The sequence below is a fragment of the Furipterus horrens genome, unplaced genomic scaffold (assembly GCF_987537825.1).
Source record: "Furipterus horrens unplaced genomic scaffold, mFurHor1.1.pri manual_scaffold_4, whole genome shotgun sequence".
Taxonomy (NCBI): Eukaryota; Metazoa; Chordata; class Mammalia; order Chiroptera; family Furipteridae; genus Furipterus; species Furipterus horrens.
Window position 1 is genome coordinate 6,504,541 of NW_028327174.1, and position 23,901 is coordinate 6,528,441.

The 23,901-nt window shown below is 51.0% G+C and overlaps 3 protein-coding genes across 4 annotated transcripts; 1 reads left to right on the forward strand and 2 right to left on the reverse strand.

Annotated features, from left to right (window-relative positions):
* Positions 1–1,342: 1,342 nt before the first annotated feature.
* RPS19BP1 (ribosomal protein S19 binding protein 1) lies at positions 1,343–4,531 on the forward strand. Its single transcript, XM_090275325.1, has 4 exons — positions 1,343–1,454; positions 1,595–1,723; positions 3,755–3,852; positions 4,083–4,531. Exons 1-4 carry the CDS (start codon positions 1,403–1,405, stop codon positions 4,212–4,214), a joined length of 411 nt encoding a protein of 136 aa, XP_090131451.1. The 5' UTR covers positions 1,343–1,402; the 3' UTR covers positions 4,215–4,531.
* A 2,358-nt stretch (positions 4,532–6,889) lies between these two features.
* ATF4 (activating transcription factor 4) lies at positions 6,890–8,194 on the reverse strand. The gene is made up of 2 exons (XM_090272399.1): positions 7,877–8,194; positions 6,890–7,776 (listed from the first exon to the last, which is right to left on the reverse strand). The coding sequence occupies exons 1-2, from the start codon at positions 8,100–8,102 to the stop codon at positions 6,965–6,967; spliced, it is 1,038 nt and encodes a 345-aa protein (XP_090128525.1). The 5' UTR covers positions 8,103–8,194; the 3' UTR covers positions 6,890–6,964.
* Positions 8,195–13,885: 5,691 nt separating this feature from the next.
* On the reverse strand, positions 13,886–23,891 carry MIEF1 (mitochondrial elongation factor 1). 2 transcript variants are annotated; one of them, XM_090272398.1, is made up of 5 exons: positions 23,826–23,891; positions 18,065–18,215; positions 16,808–16,985; positions 16,340–16,602; positions 13,886–15,347 (listed from the first exon to the last, which is right to left on the reverse strand). In XM_090272398.1, exons 2-5 carry the CDS (start codon positions 18,206–18,208, stop codon positions 14,541–14,543), a joined length of 1,392 nt encoding a protein of 463 aa, XP_090128524.1. In that variant the 5' UTR covers positions 18,209–18,215; positions 23,826–23,891; the 3' UTR covers positions 13,886–14,540. The 2 variants fall into 2 exon arrangements, with proteins under 2 accessions (XP_090128524.1, XP_090128523.1); XM_090272397.1 differs by lacking the exon at positions 23,826–23,891 and adding an exon at positions 21,549–21,614.
* Positions 23,892–23,901: the final 10 nt, after the last annotated feature.

The window sequence follows — 23,901 nt, forward strand, 5'->3', positions numbered from 1 at the left end:
GTTAGACAGTGAGTTTATCCAGGAAGGACCAGCTGAGTCAGCACTGTGTCCCCCTCCCCACGGTGTCAGATATACAGAAGGCTCTCAGAACATGTTTGCTCAGCAGATTCAGTGGCTCCTCCTCTCACCATTCATTTATTGAGTGCCTTCTGTGTGCCATGTAGTACTGAGAAGTGAAGACAGTTTCTTTCCACTGCAAGAAGAGTAATTTCTAGGCCAGAAGTTTTGTTTTTGGTCTAAGCACATCTTCACATTAAAAAAAAATCAGGATCCCCAAGAGCTTCTGTATATGTAAATATCAACTTCAATTTGCCATATTAGAAACCAAAAACTGAGAAAATTTCTGAATATTTATTCATTTAAAATAAAACCTCATTGCATGTTAACATAAACAACATATTTTTTAAAGATTTTATTTACTTACTTTTAGAGAGAGGGCAAGGGAGGGAGAAGGAGAGAAACACAGATGTGCAAGAGATAAGATTGATCGGTTGCCTCGCGCACGCCCCCAACTGGGGACCCGGCCGGGAATCCAACCCGCGACCTTTCGGTTCGCGGGCTGGCGCTGAATCCACTGAGCCACACCAGCCAGGGCAATACATGTTTTTATGAAAATAGTTTTTTCCAAAACGAAACAATAGAGTGAAAACAGATATTTTTTTAGATTTTCGCAAATGTCTTTAATGTCTAGCTTAATGAAAGACAGCTGAATTCTTATGCTCACTCGATCTGTGCGATGTTGCTTTGGTTGACGTATATGGAAAAATAAACATCCAGCCCTGGCTGGTGTGGTTCAAATGGACTGAGTGCTGGCCTGCGAACCGAGAAGTCGCAGTTCGATTCCGATCAGGGCACATAACTGGGTTGCTGACCAGTCTCCCAGTTGGGGGCGCGCGAGAGGCAACCGAAGGATGTATCTCTTGCCCATCTACGTTTCTCCCTCCCTTCCCCTCTCTCCAAAAATAAATAAAACCTTTTTTTTTTTATTTGCACACACAAAAATCCAGCTCAATATTCTTTTTCGTAAAAATGGAGAATACTGACACCCGGCCCCGCCGCAGGCTTCACCTACGACGGAGCGGCGCCAGACCAGGAGGTTAGAGTAACCAAGCTAGCCTAGTCGTGCATGGTTTCCGGGAGAAGGCGTGGGCTGTCACGCAGAGGGACAGTGGGGCTGGGATTGGACAACAAGGGCGTCCTTCTGCGCGTTGCCCCCGCCTCCTACTCCCGCCCCTCTCCCTCCGCAGTAAACCAGTTAACCACAACGCCTGCGTTTTAAGGAAGGTGGGCACTTCCGCCCGCCCACTTCCGGAACTTTCCGTTCCTGCTCGGGTTTCCGCCGAGACGACAAGAGCGCCGAGACGGAAGTAGCGTGAGCGTGTGGGCGGGGCTCAGTGCCACAATGTCCGCGGCCTTGCTGCGGCGGGGCCTGGAGCTGCTGGGGCCCCCGGAGGGTGAGGAGAGCAGGGACCGAGGCTGCCAGCGTGGGCGGTGGGCGGTGGGCGGGGGACGGCGGCAGGGCTTATCCCCGGTAGGATGGGAACCCGGTGCTCTCTCCGGACGCGGGTCCGTCCCTCTCTCTCTTCCCCTACAGACCCCCAGGCCGCGCCTGGCCAGGCCAAGCCGAGCGGAGCCTCGGGGAAGCGGGCCCAGAAGGCGAAGGCGACCCAAGCCGGGAAGCTGCGGAACTCGGCCAAGGGAAAAGTGCCCAAGTCGGCGCTGGGTAAGCTCGGGAAGGGGCTCGGCATGCGGCCCCGGGGGTCGGGGTCTGCGCCCTGGAGGAAGGGGCACCTGAGGCAGGCCTGCAACGTTCGCCGGGCGTTTCCAGAACACCTGCTGTGCGCCATGCGCCGGGCAAAGCCGGATACGCGGCGAACGAGACGCTTCGTCCCAGTTCTCATGGTCTGCAGCCTTGGTGGGGAGGCAGGCATTAAACGTTCCAAAATCAGCTAAGTGTGATGAGGGCTTTGAAGAATACTTGTGCTCAGAGAGAGACTTCAGATAAAAAGCCAAATGGGACTCCTCTGAGGGAGCGACATTCAAGCCCAGATCTGAAGGAAGCGTAGCGTGAACCAAGGGGAACAGTATCCTAGAGGGGATGCCGCTTGCGGAGTCAGAGAGACGTTGGCTGCCTTTGGCGGTCTGAAACAAACGTAGTGACAAGGGTCAGAGATGGAGCCTTCACCGGGTAACATTCTGTGCTCGGGGCTGTTCGAAACCCCGTACAGATAGATGATCACTCGTTTAATCCCTCCCAGCAGCCCTGTGAGGGCGGACCCGCTGGCACAGCTGGCGACCAGGCGGTGTGTCTCCAGAGCCCCGCTCTCACCTGTCCCGTTCAGGTGGGAGGCACGGTGGCCTGGGCGGTGGTAGGGGCAGAGATGCGAGGACTATGCAGGCGGAAGATGCGGTGAGGAAGGAGTACCGGTGGGCTTAGGGGTGAACTGGCTGCGAGGACGGAGGAAGGGGCGGACGCGGAGAACAGAGCCCAGCTTCTGTTTCCTTTTCATGTTTTTATTCTAAAGATTTTATTTTGTAGAGAGGAGGAAGGGAGGGAGAGAAACAGCAACATGCAAGAGGTACATCAATCGGTTGCCTCTCACACGCCCCCAAATGGGGACCAGGCTGGCCACCCAGGCATGTGCCCTGACCCAGAGGCGAGCCAGCGACCCTCTGGTTCGCAGGCCGGCACTCAGTCCACAGAGCCACCGAGCCAGGGCGCGAGCCCAGCTTCTAAAGAGCGTCTAGAGGGCCGCGGGGCCACCTAAGGAGATGTAGGTTTGAGGGGCAGATGTGGGCGGGATGGTGGGAGGCTATGTGGCAGGAGTTGGTGAGCTCCTAGGGAGTCTTTGAACATCCAAGGCCTGATGCCTAAAAGGTGTTCACGTGTTTAAGAGAACTATGAACTCCAAGGAGGAAACAGCCCAAGCAAAAGTGTGGCGGCAGAAGAGTGAGACCCATTTGAGCAAATGTTGGTGCGAGAGCATACAGGACACTGGAGGTGCCCCCATCCGGCCCAGACCTTGTCCCCTAATGGGTACATAATGGACAAGTGAGGGGACCCCCAAGCCTCAGTGGCCAATCTAAAGAACAGAGGTGGCTGCCACCTCTATGGACGACATCAGCTCGCCAGGATTGTCGGGAAAGCCTCCCAGCTGGTCCCTCACCTTCCACCCCCACCCGCACCCCCTCTCTTGTTCTCAGCAGACAGCTGGTGTGAGCCTATAAAATTCTGGTGGACTCTTCTCTGCCCCGCACCCTCCTGCGAAAGCCCGAGTTCTTATGGCTGCTGTCCAGGTGTCACCTCACTGAGGCTTTCTCAGGGCCTCCGTTTTAGAATTGCAGCCCTCCAAGCCTGGCATTCCTCGTTCCCATTTCCCATGAAACGTGTCACCCTCTACGTAGTGTTTCCCGCCGCTCTTCCCACCGGCATGTAGGTGCCATGAGCGCAGTTTCTGTCAGTTTCCTGCTGTGCGCGCTGCACCTAGACCAGTGCCTGACACACAGTAAGCACACAGGACATGTTTGTTAAATAAGCCACTTAAGCAACAAGGAGTCGGGCGGGGGGCTTTCCGCAGGATCTTTGGGGAGAGCCCAGGCTCTTGCTATAATCAAGGGAAGGGACGACAAGGCTTTTGGCAGGGCCATGGAGGGTGAGGGGAAGGGGGGTGCAGGTAATGGGGATATGTTGGGAGACTTCAGAGGGCTTCCAGGGAGTGAACTGAAATGATGCCACCTTGCCTGCCACCCTCAGCCGAGTTCCAGAAGCGAGAGTGTCGAGGCTACCTCGGAGAGAACCTAAAGTTTATGACCAGTGCAAGGAGCACCGTGCCTGAGTCTGTCACCCAGCAGGTGTGTCAGGGATGGCTGTGACGAGCTGAGGATGTCCCTGGGGACCCCTGAGGGTCTCAGCCCTGGGCATAGCATGAAGGTGGGACCACCCCTCAGGCTCCTACATGGCTGTGCTGCCAGGGGTCTCCCCTGGAGGGCCGAGAGCGGAGCAGGGGAGGCGGGGGGCAGCCCTTGGCTGACAGTGCCAGGTTGTGCAGCTCCCCCATGCCTTGACTCCCACACGCCTCCAGATTGTGCGTCAGAACCGGGGCCGCAAGGCCTGTGACCGGCCTGTGGCCAAAAAGAAGAAGAAGGCAGCTGAGGGCACTGTGTTCACTGAGGAAGATTTCCAGAAGTTCCAGCAGGAATACTTCGGCAGCTAGGCTCCCAGAGGGCACCATGGGAGAGGCACCCAGGCCCGCCGCCTCCTCTGGCCTCACAGCCCTGCTGGCCCTTGGACCCTGCCGTGCGCAGAGTGGGCCAGGGTGACTCAAGGCGGCCTGGAGCTGAAGCCGGAGGGAGGATTGAAACCCAGACCGGAGCTGAAACCCACAGGCTTGGGAGGCGCTACCTGCCTGCCAGAGGGGAACATTTCTGACCGGTTTGTTTGCTTTGGCCCAGTAGGGCCTCTTGGCTGTTTGCTGCAGAGAGGCCAGTTCCTGGGCCCTCAGGGGCCATGCCTCTAGGAGTAGGGGGAGTGCTGTTGTCCAGGTTCTAATAAATGTGTCTGCTGTTGATCGATTTGTGGGGTGTCTCTCATTTCCTGTGGCACCAGGGGCTTTCCCTCCCTTCCCCATATCGCAGCTTGGTTCTTAACAGCCCCAGCTCAGAAGTCCTGCAGTCCAGCCCCAGTGCATGTGGCCACTGAGTTCACCCAGCATCTGCTGACAGCCCAGAGGGCCCTCCTCCCCTGGCGGTGGCAGCCACAGCTGCGGGGAAGTGGGGGGGGGGGGGCAGGAGGGGGGCTTTGCTCCAGGGACCCTCACTTGGTCCCAGGCCTTGTGCTCTTGGGAGCAGGGTTGGGGGGGTATGTGTCAAAGGTCACTTTTTTGTTCTACTCTCTCTCACGAGTTGGGGGAGTAGTGGGGGTGACCCAGGAGGTGACTTCAAGGGGCAGGGTTTCACACTCAGGCCTGTGCCCGAGCAGAAAGGCAGTAAGTGATGGGGCAGGAGTTGGACGCCTTCCAGCCAGCAAAGCCTGGCACAGGTATGTGTTGATCGAATGTACGAGTGAGTCAGTGCGGAGGACGTGCCAAGCCCTAAGAGCCCGGGCCCCTTGGAGGGGTCGGGGGCCTCCTTCAGCAAGCTCTTCTGCTTCTTTGCCCTCCACCAAGAGCTCCATAGGTCGTGATGTCCTCTGATAAAGAGGACTTCTGAAGGGTCCCCTGTAGGTGGAGCAGCTGGGGAGTGCCAGTTTGCCAGCATCGTAATGGTTCTTGTGTTCCTGAGAGAGTGCCACACCCTCATCCACTGCCTGGACACTCTTCCTGGTTATTGACCAGCTTTCCATCCTGAGTTGAGGACAGGAGCGGCCAGACAACTGCCCGAGGCAGGGCTGGAGCTGGTCCTGTCTGCAGGTGGCCTCCACTGAGCAGTGGGAAGCAGACCATCCAGGTCAAGGCCGCAAGAAAGGAGGGTGCTGGGGACTCCAAACTGGCATCCAGCCACCTTCCTCAGCTGTGCTTGCTCCAAAAAAGGGAGCGCCTCATATTCTGCCTCATATCCACACCCCTCCCTTGAGCTGAGCTTCACTGAGCCTGGTGGGGAGCTACATACTTGGATATCCTTGGACTCTCCCCCTTACTTTTAAGCAGCTTAGCAAGAAGGTGGCAAAGCTGCTGACACTTGCTTCTCGAACAGGCTGACCAGCCAGAGCTCTGCGGTCCCTTTCTAACAAGGACACCGGCTGTGAACATCACTGCAGGTGGCTCCTCTGAGATGTAGCGACAGCTATCTCCTGCACCAAGTAGCAGGGTGTGTCCCCATGTCCCCTTTGCGTAACATTAGAAGTGTTCACCTGAGGTTATGGTCTAATAAGTCAGAGTGGGAACTCAGGGGTATTTTGTCACCCAATAGAAGTCTGGTGTGGCTGGTTAGGTGGTGGGGTCCCAGGGGAGGCTAGTGCAGACTGTGAAGGTTGTGTCGGTCCACATGGGAGGGGGTGCAGCTGTTAAGTCCCAGGACTTGGTGACTGAAGATCTGGGAGAGGAAGGGGCAGGGCCCAAATGAAAGGACAATTTATATTCACTCCAGGACCGTAAAGACCCTGGAAGAGGCAGCCTGCCCCAGTCGAGGCACTGTGCTGGATATAAAGCACCTGGAAGCACTTGCATCTCAGGTAGTTTGAGACAGCTGACAGATTCAGAGTGGGTTTCTTGAGCCATCCAGTCTCTGGTCCTGACTAGGACAGAGCTCCCTGCCCTCCTCCCCACGTGGTGCCTGGCAAATGCCCTTGCTGCTCCTAACATCTCCAAGGATGCCCGAGGTAGACAGGGAGCTGGGCTACATGGCACAGCTCTAGCCGTTAAGTCACACAAGCTGCAGGACTTCCATTCCCCAGCTCTTAAGGTTTCTTCCAGCAGAAACCAAAGCTGTTTTTCTGACCAGCTGTTCTGGGGAGAGGCCTCTACATAACAGTGGCTTAGAAAGTCTAATCACCAGTGCACCCAGCTCAAGAACTATGGAGCCTTAGGTGCTTGTGACCATTTGACCATAATCCAGATTGAGCAACAAGTGGAATCTGGACTGTTCCTCCCAGCCACCCACTTCCCACAGGATGAAACCCCCAGGTTTGTACCTAACCAAGGGCCACTCAAAGATCTAGCCCAACAATTCTCCAATGTGGGAAAACCATTCAGGCATCTGCTGTGGGGGCTTTAGCCAGACCCCTCCAGCACAGGCTCTAATGAAATCACCACTGATGCTGACCTGTGGCACAAGGCTGAGCATGTCACTCTGGGACCAATCTTAAGCATGTTGAAACCACCCTCTGGTTAAGAATCTAGTTGCAGGAGGATCATTTACTGGAGAAACCAGATACAGCAGTCTGCATAGTACATCCACTACAAAATAATTTATTACAACACAGCTCCAGCACAAGCCTCCTATGTACAAGCAACACTGACTACCCGAACTAGGGGGCCTTTTTCTTTCCCCTTGCCTTGCGGACCTCTTCTATCAGATCTTTCAGATACTGGATCTCCTTGGCCAAGGAATCTGCCTTCTCTTTCAGAGCCTCATTTCTCTTTTCCAGCTCTTTACACTCACCGGTGAGGGCCTCCTGCTCTGCCCTCTTCTTTTGACGGTACCTAGTGGCTGCCGTCTTGTTCTGCTCCATTTTTTTCAGCTTTTTATCTAGCTTTTCACCCTTTACTTTTGCTGCTACCACCTTCTCACCAGGGGGGTCGTAGGGTTTGGGGCGGGCAGAGCCACAGAAGCTATCTGGGGAGGCCCTGGAGGCAGAGGGACTATGCTGTGGAGAACCCAGACAAGACTCGGGGCTCATACATATGCCACTATCATTGTCTGAAGTAGCATCCTCTTCCTTTACGCACTGAGGGATTATGATAATGTAAGCAGTGGAGTCCGATTTCCGATCTCCTTCAGAGATATCAACTTCACTGCCTAACTCTAAACTAAAGGAATGATCCAGAGTGGAGGACAGGGCCGCTGGGGAAAGGGGACGAGGTTGCAGGAGGGTGAAGGGGGCAACCTGGTCAGTTTTTGGTAAACTTTCTGGAAGATGGCCAATTGGGTTCACTGTCTGGGAGGGCTCCTTATTAATCTCCTGGTCTAGGGGGTCAACGGGATCACACGAGTCCTCCAGCGTGGCCAGAAGCTCATCCGGCATGATTTCGAGGTCATCTAAACTGAACAGGGCATCAAAGTCAAACTCGTTGAGATCCATTTTCTCCACCATCCAATCTGTCCCGGAGAAGGCATCCTCTGCAAAAGATTTTAAAAAAGAATGAAATTCAACCAGATGCAACAAGGCAACAAGTTCCTACGACCAGATCTCAGGGGCAAGGTAAGGGTGGGCACTCACCCTTGCCGCTGTCTGAGGCACTGACCAACCCATCCACAGCCAGCCATTCGGAGGAGCCCGCCTTAGCCTTGTCGCTGGAGAACCCATGAGGTTTTAAGTGTTTGGCCACCTCCAGGTAGTCGTCTAAGAGACCTAGACTTTCTTCAGCCCCCAAGCCCGTCTGGTCGAAGGGGGACATCAAGTCCCCCCCGAACACCTCGCTGCTCAGGAAACTCATCTCGGTCATGTTGTGGGGCTTTGCTGGAGTCGAGGAATGTGTTTATTTCGAAGGCGTCTTTGTCGGTTACAGCAATGCTGCTGCTGAATGCCGTGAAAAACCTGAACAGGAATCAGAAACGAAGTCCCATCAACGACCAATTGGTCTGAGAACGTCATTTTTCTACTCCTGAGGCAGGAGGGCCACACACTACTTCCCTGTTGAGAATCGGGAACACGTGGCCCCAGAGCCATTGCGCCGCCCTTCCCTGCGCCCTGGTCAGGCGGCACAAGATGGACGACCTCCGAGTTTGGCCATTCCTCAGCCGGCCACAAGAGGAAGGCGCTGCATCCTTCACGCCCAAATACGGCCGCGGGCGCGCTGCCTCGCGCCCCCACACCCCCCCCCCCGCCCCTGTGACTCACACCGCGCCGGCCGCCGCCCTGTCCCGCCGCCATCTTTGTTCCTGCCACGTTTCGCGTGGAGCCACGCTGGACTCCAAGCGGGCTCGGGACGGGGGCGGGCGGCAGGCCCACCGCAGGCTTCTCCCACCAAGGGCAGGCCGCGCTCTCCCAGCTCAGGAGAGCCAGCGTCTCGCGAACGCCCAAACAGCAGCCACGCGTCCCCGAGCGCTCGTAAAACCGCTTCTCCCTCCGCGACACCGCGCGACCGCGGACCGCGCCTGATCAGGTCGCAAGCCCTCTCCGACCCAGGAGCCCACGGCCTGCGTGGTACGACCCCGTACTTACGCCATGGCTTAAGCCGTTCGGGGGTGCTGCCGCAGAGCCTGGTGCTGCTGCTGCCGCTGCAAAGGCCAAAGCTGCCGCTGGCACTGCTGCCTCTAATGCGCCATGGCGACCCCGGACTTGCGGGAGCGGAGGAGGAATAGGACACACTTGCAAACAGACTACATCTGGAGACAGAAGGAGAAATGGCTGCAGCGGGCTCGCCGCGGGTCCTTTATAAGTTTTCCCCTTCTGGGACGCATCACAGCGAAAATCCTTCCGCCGTGATCACGTGACTTCACCGCCCCATCACTTGTTTTCATCTGTCGGCGCCCTGCCATTTCCAACCCATGACTTTTTCGCCTAAGGCGTAGCTCTTCGGAAAATGAGTTATTTGTAAGGCCTCCAGAAAGGACAGACGCACTACTTTACAAAGCTTCTAAGATCAAAGAGTCACTCTTTCCTCTGCCGCGAGAGAGCGCGGAAGGATCCATCAGACAACCTCGTTTCCGGTGTTAGCTGAAGGGCGGGGAGAGAAGTCTTTCATCCTGAGAGAGATTTCCATTGTGAAGTCCGAGGCCGCCTTATTATCGCGCGAGATGCCGGCGAAGAGCGCGCGTCGAGCTGATTGGTCAGACATGGTGAGTCGCATATACCTCGAGTTTTTATTGGCTCAGGCCCCGAGCTGGGTGGGCTGTTGGGTGATTTAGCCCAGGATCCGGAAAGGAAGGGGGAGAGCTACTGATGCGTTTCCAGCTCGAGTCCTGTGTTATCTGGCTGTTCTTGGTGCGGCTTTCCGCAGTCCGGCCTTGGTAGCTGGTAACGACCTCGGTTCTAACCTAGGGAGTCCCAAATAGTGGCGTTAGGCCCCAACCCCTGCGGTCGCTAGTCGCCTGCTTTTAGTGTAGCTACTATCATACTAGGGACCAGGTTGCAGCTGGAAGATGAAATTAGAGAAAAGGAAGCGTCGTTTCGTGTGCGAGTTCACCACAAGGAAGCCCTTCAGTAGCAGAAAGGGGAGACAGAGAACCTCGGGGACGATCACCTCATCCACGCTCACTGCCATCAAGCGCCCGGTCTGCGTTCTTACTCAACTCCACGGTTGAACCAGGAAGAAGCATAATCCCATAACCCAACCTATTATATTTTTACCTATTCATTCTGCTGAAATGTTTGCTAGTTTATTAAAATATGCAGTCTATCACAGGGGAACTTCTTTTGGTTTATGTAAGTTCAATTTTTCTAAGAACAAGGAGATTTTATTCAACTGGGACCTTTTCAGTTTAGGGTAGATTCAACTAACTACCAATTCTGTAACATCTACTTCCCTAGAAAGTCCTGCTAGTGGCCCTGTGAGGAGAACCCAGGCCCCCTGGCCGGGGCTGCTGTGTGTGGGAGCAGCTGTCCCGGTCGGTAAGGGCCAGCAACGTGTGTCTACTGGGGTGCTGTTCCGCATGCTGAGAGCCCTAGCCCCTAGCTCAGTTGGTTGGAGCATCCCCCCAATACACCAAGGTTACTGATTCGATCTCCAGTCAGAACACATACTAGAAGCAACCAATGAGTGCACAAGTAAGTGGAACAAATCGATGTTTCTCTCCCTTCCTCTCCCTAAAATCAATAAATTTTTTAAAAAGTGCTGAAAACGCTGACTGCTATCCTCCAGTCCCCTCCACAGTCAGGCCCTGTAAGGGCAGAAACCTTGAGTTTCTTCCTCCATTCATTTCAGTTGATCATACAGATACTTGTGAGGGCTGTGCTGTCAGAACATTTGGGAAGCACTATCCTAGATAACTGCGGAGCATTCATCGACTTCATTCATCTAGCTCCATTTCTTTACAATGGTAAGCAGAGGTCTAATGGGATGAGGTGCACTGCTTAGTCACATAGCTCCCAGTGAAGACAGTATGGGGTAGGGGTTAAAAGACAGATTTTAGGGGCAAACCCAAAAGAAACCTGGCTCTTCCACTTGTTAGCTGACAAGTTTTGGTTAAGTAAATTATTCTTGCTGAGCCTCAGTTTACTCATCTGTAAAATGAGGCTATTGATGAGTAGTATCCTTATCCCTAGAATGAAATAAAATCATTGATATCTAAAGCTCAATATTACTATTAGAACTCAGGTCTCCTGACCCTGGCCTCCCAGTACCCACCTCCGCATCTCCATTACATCATCCTGCTTCCTCAGAGGACTCCTATTATTTACTGAGATGAAACCAACAACTATAAACAACTGGTATATGCAGAGCATACTGGATGCTGGGATGTGTGATGTCTCCCTCCCCTTGAGGAATCACAAGTACTGAGATACGCAGAAGTTGTCTATAGTCTTTCAGTGCAAAGGTGCTAAGAATCCCTGAGCCACTACTCAGTCATCTGAAGGCATAACTAAGGACCCCCGGGGCGTGTCCTCTTTTTGCTGTATCAAGAGACTTGTCAGTGCCTCCTGAGGGATGACCATGCAGATGGCTGAGAATTAAGGAAAGTAACACCGCCCCAGTTTTGACACTGCAGAGGTCGTGGAAGAATGACTTCAGTGGCAGTCTGTCCCATCCACTCCATTCTGGAGACCCAGATCAAGCACTTCAATGTTGTAGCTGAAATGAAGAGCCAGTACCGCTCCTGCGGAAAAATGTTTCATACCACACACAGAAGTCAAAGCTGTTGGAAAGGAGACTTTTATTTTATTCTTCCCATGATGTGGAAAGACATATTCCCCAGCTTTATTTTCTCCTTCGAGGAGAAAAAGGACAGCAGTTCTCTGGCTCTCAGGGCTAAGCTGTTTCTATATGGAGGTAACCAAGACAAGACAGAAAGACTGGTGACTGATTCCAAATCTACCAGCCAAACACACCAACTGCTACTGAAGGGCAGGCAAGTGACTGGAAGGCAAGTTGTGGACTCGGCATCGGACAAAGAATTTCAAGACTACAAGGTGATCAAAATGAAAAGGTAAACAACACACTGTATACAGTTGACTCCAGAACCCACATCTCTGGTAGTTTGGCCACTTAGAATCAGCAGTGTCTACAAGGGCTACAGCCTCACAGCTCTAGTCCTAAGTGTCTCTTTGACCTTGACCTTTAGCAGGAAGGTCGGTTCTAACAAATCCTGTGACAGCAGACATCCTCAGCCAGGGTCATAGGGTCACAGTCTCAAGGAAAAGGTACCACAGCAGAGAACTCAGGACAAGTGCAGGGATCCCTACTTACAGAAACCCTTTGGGGCCTCTCCAGGGCCTTTTGATCCTGAGGCTGATTCCTCATCAAAACCACGGGTGCTCTCAACTTCAGTGGCGCGTAAGGGAGCAAAGTCAGCTCACCTGGAGTGTCAACCAGCGGGCCACCGTGGGGCAAGCCCCAGGGAGGAAGACTGCAGGTCTCTACACGGCTTTTCCAGACATGAGCTTCGATTATTTATTTGAAAAAATAAGTCATAACCAAATGTCTAAAGAAAAAACTGTTGTCCTAAACTCATTTTTTTAAGGGACAACAGGGGGAAAAATATACTTTAGAATTGATTAGAATCTCAAGATGATGAGTATATTTTTTAAGCATCAGGCTAGGCTCATTGTGTGGTTTGCTAACCTAGATGGTGTAAAAATGTCAGATGGAGTAGTAGGATCAGATGCTATTACTTCAGGAAAGGCAGGAGTTACTGAGTAGAAATGCACAATGGCGGGAAAGGCACCACATCTTTCCCCAAAGATTAAAGGCCGGGGGGACAGAAGGGTCCCTCTTCCACCCAAGAATCTGGAAGTACTTGCTGAGTTGGTCACCGAAACCATCAGGACCAGAGCTGGGAATTGCCACTGCTTCTAGTTCTGAGCACTTCTAAGAAGTTCTTACTTGTGAAATGGCAAAGTTGTGGTTTTTGGTTTTGTGAAACATAGTTAAGAGGCAGAGATCCCCACAGAAAGATGCTCTTTAAGAGAGGGGATAAACTCAAATCACAATTACACTTAGCTTTGGTTACTTGGGACTTGATCTTTAAAATCTTTTCTGAGCTTGGGAAAATTGAACGCTTTATACTACATTAGGAAAACCAAATCCTTTATCTCAATGAAGTTGCCACGCTTTGGCAACTTTCTCAGCCTGCCCATCTCCTGGATGCCGTGCCAGGCTCCACCCATTACCCTACACCACTCACCCAGGGCAGCACTTGGGATTTTCTAAAACTGCAATTCAATTCTGATGAACAACCAGGCTGAAGAATCTTTCTCAGGGTTCTGGGCTTTATACTTTTCATTCCCTCCCAGTAGCTTCATACAAATGAAACAACGGAACCACTTTACAGGACCCTTACATACATATAAGAGGCAGGAAGACTCTCCAAATATAGCCAAGGTTAACCCTAGTTCTCAATCCCCTAACCCAGGACAAAAAGGGGAACAGGAAGCTTTACCCTAATTCAGAGAATAGCCATGGCTTCAGTGCTATTTATAGAGCCATTTCATGTTGCTGTCATCTGGAAGGAATGAGGCAGCTGCAGAGCTCCACCAGAATCTCACTGATTAGAGAGGTAGTAAGAATAGGAAAAAAAAAAAAAAAAACACTCAATGGGAGATGAACAAAATACTGGATGGGTGGATCAGAAACAGAATTATTAGGCTTTTGCCACAAACAGGGAAAAAAACACAAAACAAGAAGATGCACTTGCATTGTGTATTAAACACTCCCTCCCACCCTCAGGATACTTTTTACACTGCAATAAATAGTGCAATTTTAGCAGCCCGAAACAAGGAGCACAGGAAGTCCCCACCTCCTCCTCATGTGTTTTCTCCATGTGTACTCTTTCTAGGTAGCACCGATCCCCCCAGGGGCGGGGTGAGAGCCAGGACTGGGGGTGAGGGGAGAGGTCTGAGCGTGTTTGCTTGCCCTTTGGCTCTAGAAGCGCATGGGGAGTTCAGCAAACAGCCCTCGTGCATAACTGCAGCAGACTGCTGGGCCTGTTCTTGCTCTTGCCCTAAGGCGACGTCCTAGAAAGGCAGAGCCTGATGGGGGAGAAACATGGCCACTGAGCTCCAACTGGTGCCTGGATCTTCCAGCTGACGTTCTGCCGCCTGTCCAGCTCCCTTCAACCTCTACGCTAAGGCTGTGTTCTTGAAAACCTCATTCTGATTGGCAATTGGGCAAGGAAGGAGACTGGGGGAATGGGCTTCTTTTCCGGGAGCCTGGGTCAGAGGCCAGCTCTTGCACCACCTTACGCCCAGATACCCTAAATACTGCGTGAGCACTCTGCAGAGTTCAGCTTGGAAATGTGCAAGTATAACTTCGGTGACACTCAACTAAAGGCAACATCTTGACTAGGCAGGTGTGCTCCAGGGAAAGAACGAAACAGAAGGTGCCAACAAGAGGAAAAGGAAAAGGCTGAGCGGAAGAGAAACAGGCCAAAGGGCAAGGCAGGGCAGACAGGAGCAGAAAACGGGGGCCGCATGCAGAACACCAAGTGCTTTCAGCACCTCAGGCCAGTGCTCCACTTTCTCAATTCATCCCACGAAAATTAGCCTGGGGCAGGGGAGCGGAGGAGTAGGGAGCACAGTGTTTGGTAGCAAAACCAGAAAGGGTTAGGTGTGAGAAAACAGGAAATTAAGAGATGTCCTGCTAATCAGCACGAAGCGACCGGGGCGGTAAACAGCAAGACAGGAGGCACCGAGGGACCCGTGAGGCTCCAACTGCGTAGCCACGTGTTTCTAACAGCGGACCGAGGGCCTGACTGCTCGACACCCATCTTGGCCTTCACCTGCCCTACGTCTGCAGCAGCACCTCCGGCTCAGACAATGAGCAATAGAGAGTGTATCCCAATTCATCTATTTCTTCAGGGGTGAGCTCTGCAAATAAGTTCACCTTGGGGTTCAGGGCACTGGGCAGGACTCCGGCCTCCAGGTACCTGATGAGTCCCCTCAAGGCCTGCAGGAATCGATCGGCCAGCATATCGGGAGACCAGTCAGCCTCCTCCTGGGCCAAGTGGAGGATGACGTTGGTGAGCTGGCTGGCAGTGAGGTGGCCCAGAGCCGGAGTAGACTTGCATATGGCCTTGAGGATCTTGAGGCACAGAGATCGGCAGCCCGAGTCAGCCTGGTCCAAAGCCCGCAGGCGTGCCGTCTCAGCGGGACGCAGGCTCAGCCGCCACAGGTTGTCATACTGGGCTAGCCGGTGTGGTCTGGCCACCAAGACAGTGTCACCAAGGGTCACTGATGGCAGGAAGTCAATGACAAGATGTTTGTCATGCTCATACTGCACTTCCAGAGTCAGGGCCTCTGGGGGCGGTGCTGGTCGGATCACATAGTCCAAGAGGGACCCTATGGCTGGCCAATTGATGGAACCAGCTACTACCTTCTCAAATGTGTCTGCCACTGTCTTTGGGGAGAGGTAGCCCCCTACTACACAGCGGTCCCAGTAACTACTACCACGAGGAAAGTACTCTGGGTTCTCACGACGAACCAGGAAGAAGCCAGGGACATTCATGATGGTGTCCTCGCCAGGAATACATGACCACAGGTTCTGCTCCAGCACCAGGGGCACAATGAGTTGGATGTGGTCAGCTGTCACCACCTGTTGAAGAATTAAAAAGGTTTTGAGGGACTTAATCTGCTAAAGGGAGCAGCTTCCCCAAACACAGGTCTCTCCACCTTGTATTCCCCCAACATTAAAGGAAACTAAGATTCCTTCCAGTCAACCCTTCAATTCAGATAGAGATACAGTATTCCCTCACTTATCGTGGGTATTACGTTCTAGACCCCCACCCCCCGCGATAGGTGAAAAATCTGCGAAGTAGGACCTTACATTTATTTTAGTATTTATATATATTTTAAGGCTTTATAAACCCTTCCCACACACTTATAAACCGTTCCCAGTCCCTTATTAACCTTTCCCACTCCCTTATTAACCTTTTCCACACTTTTATAAACACTACTTATGCTCTTAAACATATTCTACACTCTTAAACCTACGTAACTTTAACAACATACATATACAGTACCGCAAAATCCCGCGATATAGCGAAAAATCTGCAATAAATAATTGAATATAATATTTTTAAAAATCCCATGATACAGTGAGGCCTCGATAAGTGAACTGCGATATAGAGAGGGACTGCTGTATTGTGAGGATTTAAACCCAGGTCCATCAGACACCAGAGCCCATTCTGTATGGTCTTGGGGCACAGATGTACACAGGACATCCCCCAAGCCTTGAAGACCCAATGAGAGAGAGAACTAGAAAGGAGAAACAAGGACAGGAATATAGCATGGAGGAGGCCACTTATGGTTTCCTAGTTGTGAGTATGACCAAAAAACAAGAAAGGATTAAAGAAGACCAAGATAAACTCAATAAAAAACTAAATAAATGAGATCTGTATCTAAACAAACACACACACACAGACCCCAGCTATGATCTCCAAATGCTCTCAGTGAGCAGAACTCAGAAGCAGTAAGACTTCAGTCTTCCTGGCAAGCCTGGGACTCTGCTCTTTTATACCAATAGCACTGCTGAGAAGCATCACGGTCAGGACCCAACCCTACCATTCATGAGAACTGCCTTGTTACCTGCAGGTCATCATAGAGGCTGCCACTCAGGTACATGTCCCGAAGTGGCATGTCCGGCAGCTTGGCCCGCAGGAAGCCCCGGAGCTCAGCACATATGTCCACGGCAGCTTGCTTGGCCCGAGCCTGCTCGCCAGCAGGGATGGCGGCGCGGTTCCGGTAGTAAGAAAGAAGTTTCTCCTGCAGGGACATGCGGAGTCGTGACTTCTTCAAGTCTACCTGGCCCTTCCTGGCCAATGGCTTGGGCCGGGGTGGGCAGAATGTATCTGCCAAGGCAAGAGAGAGAAGCATGTCAGCTCTTCCCAGGCTTGCTCAGCCCATGGCTGCCCAGCCCCAGAAAGAAGGGCTTGGGACAAAAGGCAAGTGCTAGCACAGTGCCTGGCGCACATGCGCTCAAGAACTGTTTGCTGAAGGCAGGAGTAGTACCGAGAGCCCACAGAAAGTCCCAGAAAGGGCAACAGGCTTTCTCACCTGTGTCAAAGGCCGAGGAGTCTGTGGGAAGGGTCTGCAGGGACCGGCTCAGGCCCATCTTCATGTCCTTGTTCAGCAGTCGGGGGGAGCCCATCCAGTTTGGTTCTTCCCAGCTTCTCTTCCCTAAATGGCTCAGGCGAGTGGGGCTGGTAGGGGCACTGATTGCCCGATCGTACATCTGCAATAGCAGAGAGGACCCCACACATGTACCTGCCTTCCTGTTTCCCTCCTTCCCTTTGCCCTAGTGAGTACTAAACTATTTTTCAATACCTTTGTTTTAGTCTAGATTATATAATACTTTACTCCATGTAGAAAATTTCAGAAAGTATGAATGACGTAAGAAAGAAACAGATTTATTCATAATGTCACAACTCAGAGATAAGTGTTAGTATTTTGGTATATTTCTTTCTGAAAAAAATATATTTATGGAATTAATATCCTACTCTATATATACTTTTGAAACCTTATTTTTTTCACTTATTATTTTATCATTTCCCCATATGACTAAAAATGCATCGGTGTTCATTATGGTACACTTTCTGACATGACTGTAATGGTGAACACTGACTAATTTATTTAACAAATGCTTATTAAGTGGCTACTACGTGCCAAGCACTGTTCTAGGTACACAGAGTAGGGCACTAAACAGAGAGCCCTCCCTGCCCTCATGGAGCTTTCAGTCTAGTAGAGGCACACAGCAGTACAGAAACAAATCAAATGCAAAGTAGGCAGACAGAGCCCTGGCTGGTGTGGCTCAGTGGGTTGAGCACCAGCCTGCGAATCAAAGGGTCACCGGTTCGATTCCCAGTCAGGGAATCGGGTTGCAGGCCAGGTCCCCTTGGGGGCATGCAAGAGGTGACCACCCTTTGATTTTTCTCTCCCTCTCTTTCTCCCTCCCCTCCCTTCTCTCTAAAAATAAATTTTAAAAATCTTTTTTAAAAAAAGTATGCAGATAAACGTTGAGAAAAATAGGAAAGGGAAATAGGATGTGTATTATGTGGTGGTGGTGTCACTATTTAAAATAAGGTAGTCAAGGAAGGTTATTTTGGTTATTTACAATTTTTTTACTCCCTGGGATAAACCTCTATTTGTATCTCCAATTATTTCTTCAGGGCAGAGACCTCGCAGTAGACTGAACTAAATTTTCTTAAGGTCTCATCTAACAATACCAAATGACCAAGTCTTGTTCCGGGTCAGCTCCTCTCTGTAGAAGTGGCCTCCCGTTCTCCCGCCCCGGCCCGGGCTGCGGGCACTTACCCGCTTCACCGCCAGTGTGGCAATGCCCAGCATGGCTGCTCCACCCACCCCCAGCACCAGCCGGGCGTTGGAGAGCACAAAATCAATGGCTGTGCCGATGCCATTGTCATCCTTCTTGCCTTTGCGCTCACCAGCGCCTGCCATTGCTCACCTGAGGACAAAGGCAGAACACAGCCATCACCACCTGGGATCTCAAGAACTGTCCCTGCTGTCTCCCCATCAGGCCAGTCCCCAGGCAGTTCAGCAAATCCTCCTACATCTAGCATGGCATGCTCTAGGGTCGAGAGGGAGAGACTACGTCCCATGATGTATGTGGATGTAAGAGGGGAATCGATCACGCTTACTGTGGGAAAACCTCCCCACTCATCTACTGAGATTCTGGAAAGCGTTAAGCTTTATTTCAGTCCTTTCTTGCATTAGAGTAAAGTACCCTACCACACAATACCACCTCTCCCTACCCCTGCCTAACGTTATAATTAGATTGTGTTTTGATCCTTTGGCCACTGCTCCATGAAGGTTCAATCTGAGAAGGTCTAATCTAATAGATTAGAGGAGGCTCACTGTATCCCACTGCAGCACTCACGCATAGGCAGGTGACTTGCTAGAGGACCCGGGGAAAGGAAATGGCAGAGCTAACTCCAGAACTCGGGATTCCCAACCCCTCCTACAATCCTTTTCTACTGTATCATATTTACCCTTACCCAAATTACACTCCTCCTATTCTATTTACTACCTGCAAAACAAAAACAAAGAACCCACAAAATAACACGGCCCAAACACCCTGCACACAACATACAAGTCCATATGTGAGAAAGGGCCAAAGAAGAAAAGAACCCTCCGTGGACACTCCCACTTGACAAAGGCTGCCTCTTGGGGCGAGTGTGCGGGCGACTACAGGGACCTCCGGCGAGCCTGGCACTGTGAGAATGACAAACTCGACTTGGCTGTTAACTGAAAAACAAACAAAAAAACCCTACCTGCTCAAATGCACTTGGAAAATTAACTCAAAATGTGGGCACCTAAAAGGAGTTCTTGGGCACAATACAGCAGAGGCTGGCCTCCCATACACAGCTCAAGCGAGGCAAGGACACATCTGCTCCCTGGCAACAATGGAGTCATCCTGATGAAAGTTCCCCCAGACCCCAAGTAAGCCCATTTCCCGGGGAGTGCGAACCCTGGGTCCAACCCAGAGAAAGGATGGTGAAGTGGTTCAGATCCGAACACTGCTCCTAACACTGCTACTCTCTTCTAGTTCCTGTGTCCCACAGACCAGGAATTACCCAGGGAAAACGCAGCTCAATACAGTGATCCCTCACTTATTGCGGGTATTACGTTCTAGACCCCCCACGACAGGTGAAAATCCGCAAAGTAGCAACCTTACATTTATTTTAGTATTTACTGTACAGTACCGCAAAATCCCACAATATAGTGAAATGTCCGCGATAAGTAATTAAATATAATAGTCTTTAAATCCCGCGATACAGTGAGGCCATGGTAAGTGAACCGTGATATAGAGAGGGACTGTAATACCATTCAGGAGCCCAATACACCCAGAATGGGAGGCTGGAGTGTGAAGTAACATTCTAATACCATGTTACAACTGGGATTGCTAGGTTCACAGCACATACTTGGCCTTCACCTCTGCACCCCCCAGAAAGGAAAAGAAACATTTCTGACTCTACCTACTCCAGCAATTGTATTAACTAAGAGTCACTGTCAAGTCCAAAAATATTTTTTCCTAACCAGAATTCATGACCTTAGTGGCACTTTTCTTTCCTCCACCTTTTACAGGCAACAGAAACCTCACATTGGGGACATCTAAGACCGCCGGCCAAATGAAATACAGCCCCACTTCAAATGAACAGAGCAGGCAAGGCCAAGGAGAAGAGTTCAACTCTGTGATTACAGGCGCGGTCAGGCAAAAGCACTAGTCACCCTCCTTCTGGTGGCCATTGGGACAGAGATGGGACACAGCAGACTCAGCTGAAGCAGAGCAACCGATCAGGACCATGCAGGACATTACGCAGTTCCCACACGTGGCAATGACCACTCTTTTATTATTTTTTTAAAAAACAAAACTTTAACTGATCTGTTTACAACAGGGAGAACCACTGGGCGGAGGCTCGGAGGCACCCTCCTAGTGGTCCCTGGATGTGATGCTTAAGACCAGAAGGGCGCATCCTCCTTCCGAGCGGAAGCCGGAACGAGCCTCCCTGGGCCATTTAGCCCTTGGCTCACCTGCTGCGATGACTGGTAAGAGCAAGGCGGTGATGTGGCAGAACAGAAACGAACCTGGGTCCTGAGCTCAAGTCCTCACCTTCGAGCCCTGACTGATTTAGCTGGGTGACCTCAAAGGAGTTACTTAACCCCTCAGCTATAAGAAGTGGACAACGATGCCTGCATGGCCAAAATCACAGGGCTGTAACAAGGAAAAAGCATCCACTAAAATACTGTATGTGAACCCTTATAAACCGTAACCGCACTCCAGAAATTTGGTTTTATCATGAAGCCTTTTAAGATTTCCACCACAGGACAAAGGTCGGCTTCCAGGGGGCAGTCAGCAACCCGCACTGGCCCGAGTTCCATCTGACCTTCCGAGGCGGCGTTACGAATGGGCTCGGAAACATACTGATGCTGCCCTGGCCTTGAGATCAAAACCGTTAAACTGAGCAGGCTTGTGGGGCGGCTTTCCTGCTCTAGTGCAGTATGTCCCTCCCACCCAAGGACCTGGTGACCTGGAAGAGGAGAGCATCCACACGCTCCAACAGGGAGACATAAGCTCTTACTTTAAAACTTAACTGGTTCCAATTGAAAGTGCTTATCCACTGTGCATCCTGCACTCAGCTCTGCTGCACTGGCCTGGAGCCCCCTGGGGACAGGAAGGGCACCTGGCGAGGGAAGAGCAGCCTGGCTCCTCGGTGCAGCCAAGAAGGGGCGCTGTTGTTTAATGGGTGCAGTTTCAGTTTTGCAAGATAAAGTTCTGGAGATGTTACATAACATTGTGAATATTCTTGTTTGTTTGCCATTTTTAAAAGATAACATTTATTACTTAGATGACTTGATGCAGAACAGCTTTTCTTCTCATTCTGAATTTGGAAGTACTATACAACTGAATACAAAGAGCCCAAAGAATACCAAAACCCAATTTGTGATTCTGTTCATGTGACATAAACAACGTAAATATTCTTAATACTACTGAGCCCTGGCTGGTGTGGCTCAGTGGACTGAGCACCGGCCTGCGAAGAAAGGGTCGCCAGTTCAATTCCCAGTCACGGCACATGCCCGGGTTGTGGGCCGGGTCCCTGGTTGGGAGTGCGTGAGACAACCACGCATTGATGTTTCTCTCCCCCTCTTTCTCCCTCCCTTCCCCTTTCTCTAAAAACAAACAAACAAAGACTTAAAAAAATAAAAAATAAATAAAAATAAAAAACTACTAAACTGTACACTAAAAAATGGTTAAAATATTTAAAAGAAGAACACTAACCTGGTGGGCAGAGCAGGGGATGGAGAATCTGAGCGCTGCCAACATTTCAGGGAAGTTATTTAACGGGTCTCCCTAGATACAAAGAATGAGAATAGAAATACTCATCACCCCAATATAGTGGAGGTGACGAGTAACGGAGGCCCTGCAGCGTCCTAGGGTGACAGCACAGAACAATGAAAATTCCAACTTAGTTTACCGGAAAAAGTCATATGACTTAAACATGTCTGGCTTGAGTACACTTGAGTTAGCTAACATATACTGAGTATGTACCATGTGCTGAACATGTTATACATATCAATTTCCTTAATCTTCACAACAATCCCATGAGGTCAGTCACATGGTTACCTCCAATTTTCAGATGAAGAAACCGAGGCAAAGGCTAAGAAACTGGCCCAGGGTCACCACGTCAGTAAGTTGTGCCAAAATTGGAACCTAGAGCTCATGCTGCTGGAGAGAAGCATTTACAGGGACCTCGGGTGGCTTGCTCCCTCCCATGCCCTCTCTATTGACCACTGGATCACAAGCTTCTTGGGGGCATTCTGTATCCTTTGTTGCTACTACCCAGGGCCAGCAGTGTTTAACACACAGTAAGTATTTGTTGCACAAATGAGCTATTAACCCTGCGGGGGGGTGGGTTTCTTTTTTGTTTTGTTTTCGTTTTTTGAGAAGGGGGTGGTTGCAATCTATAAAGCAACTCACAGTCAAAATAGATTAGCAGCACAAAGACTCAGTAACTCACTAGTTCATTCCAGACCCGCCACCCTTCCATGTGCAGGCAGGCCCCCATGGGCATCAACCCATCTCGGCCCCACACTGCCACAGGCTGGTCTGCCAGACAACTTTAGTGGCTTGAGCAGAATGAAAAGCCATTACATAAGCTCCACCTCCTGCTTTCCCTCTCGAAATTGAAAACAGTACCCTCCACCCAGTTGGCAAGCCTTACACCTCAGTTAGCCTTCATTCTTCTTCCTCCTGCCTCAGCCAACTGGTCACCAAGCCCCGCTGCTGGACGGGTTGTACGTACGTGCGGCCACTCGGCCCCCTCGGTCTCACCTGGCCAGACCTGCTGCCTGTAGCACCTCTCACCAATTTATTCTCCAGGCTGCCGCTGCCACGAGCCCTCCCCCACAACATATACCGACATTCCGCAGCTTACAAAGCTGTGATGGTCCCCCTACTATCAGATGTCACCGTCTCCCCAACAGAGGATTCAGTGTCCTTCCGGACCTGGCCCAGCCTCAACTCCAGCCACTTGCCTCACAGGTGCACCATTCTAGCCATGCCGGACTCAAGTTTCCGGACTACAAAGTGCAGTCTCCACCTCCACGCTTGCTCATTCTTGCCCATCTACTCGGCAACCTTCTCTTGCTCATTTGATACAGCCCTCAAGTGTCCTCTTTTCAACAGCTACCTGCGATTCCCTGGACCACCACCTACCCAAGGCAGTTATGTTCTTATCCTTGTCTCTAAGCTCTAACAGAGAGCTGCTCACACTGGAATTACTTCCTATTGACCCGTATTAGACCGAGTCCCTTAATGGACCATATCTTTCATCGCTATCCTAGAGCCTACCAGAATGCCAGCACCACAGAAGGCCCTCTGGGAAAGTTGCTGAATTAAATATAATCATTAGGTTATATTCAGTGGGACTTCTTAATAACACCGGTATGGGGAGTAAGCAGCTAATACCACTTGCGAAGTAATTCTAATGCTGCGTGCGCACTGTCTCGTTTAACTCTCGTAACAACCTGAAGAGGTAGGTGCTATTATGTCCATTTTACAAATGAGGAAACTGAGGCCTGGAAAGGCTTAGTGATTTGCCCTAAATCCCATAGCTATTGGCAGCAGTGCCAGGACATGAACCTAGTCGCTGTCCTCTGCCGTCTGTCCACTATGCTTTGCTTTATATTACAGACGGTTGTAACAGAATATAGTTATGTTTTGGGGAATGTGATCAGACCCACAAGATAACTGAATGCACCGAAGAATGAGCTGGCCTGGAACTGAACCTTAATAGTTTTAACCAATGTCTTTTCTAACATTTTCATATGTAAATTGTTCTATTTCAAATGGTGGTAACAATCCTATTCTGGTGGGGCTTGCAACTCAGGGCCTGTTTTTTTTTTCAATAAGGGAACATACTTTTGTTAATGTATCTGTAGTTTCTCCATTGATTTTGAATGACTAGGACTTCAGTAATTAAAAGAAAAAGGTCTCCCTCTCCTGGTCCCCTGTATCAGAAAAAAATGAAACCTATAGAAACAAGGGTTCACCTACCTGAAGCTTCTTACTGCATCTGTGAGGTGGGGGTGGGAGAGAGCAGGAGTGTCTACAGAAGGCACCTTTGCCCTCT

Bases quoted from the DNA above. Each gene is read 5' to 3' on its own strand.
- RPS19BP1 (XM_090275325.1), top strand. From the start codon at position 1,403: ATGTCCGCGGCCTTGCTGCGGCGGGGCCTGGAGCTGCTGGGGCCCCCG. The intron at 1,455-1,594 runs GTGAGGAGAGCA...CTTCCCCTACAG, and splicing joins GCTGCTGGGGCCCCCGGAGG to ACCCCCAGGCCGCGCCTGGC. The intron at 3,853-4,082 runs GTGTGTCAGGGA...ACACGCCTCCAG, and splicing joins CTGAGTCTGTCACCCAGCAG to ATTGTGCGTCAGAACCGGGG.
- ATF4 (XM_090272399.1), bottom strand. From the start codon at position 8,102: ATGACCGAGATGAGTTTCCTGAGCAGCGAGGTGTTCGGGGGGGACTTG. The intron at 7,777-7,876 runs GTGAGTGCCCAC...AATCTTTTGCAG, and splicing joins TGCCTCAGACAGCGGCAAGG to AGGATGCCTTCTCCGGGACA.
- MIEF1 (XM_090272398.1), bottom strand. From the start codon at position 18,208: ATGGCAGGCGCTGGTGAGCGCAAAGGCAAGAAGGATGACAATGGCATC. The intron at 16,986-18,064 runs GTAAGTGCCCGC...CTGCTATTGCAG, and splicing joins CCACACTGGCGGTGAAGCGG to ATGTACGATCGGGCAATCAG. The intron at 15,348-16,339 runs GTAACAAGGCAG...ATTCTTCAACAG, and splicing joins GCCTCTATGATGACCTGCAG to GTGGTGACAGCTGACCACAT.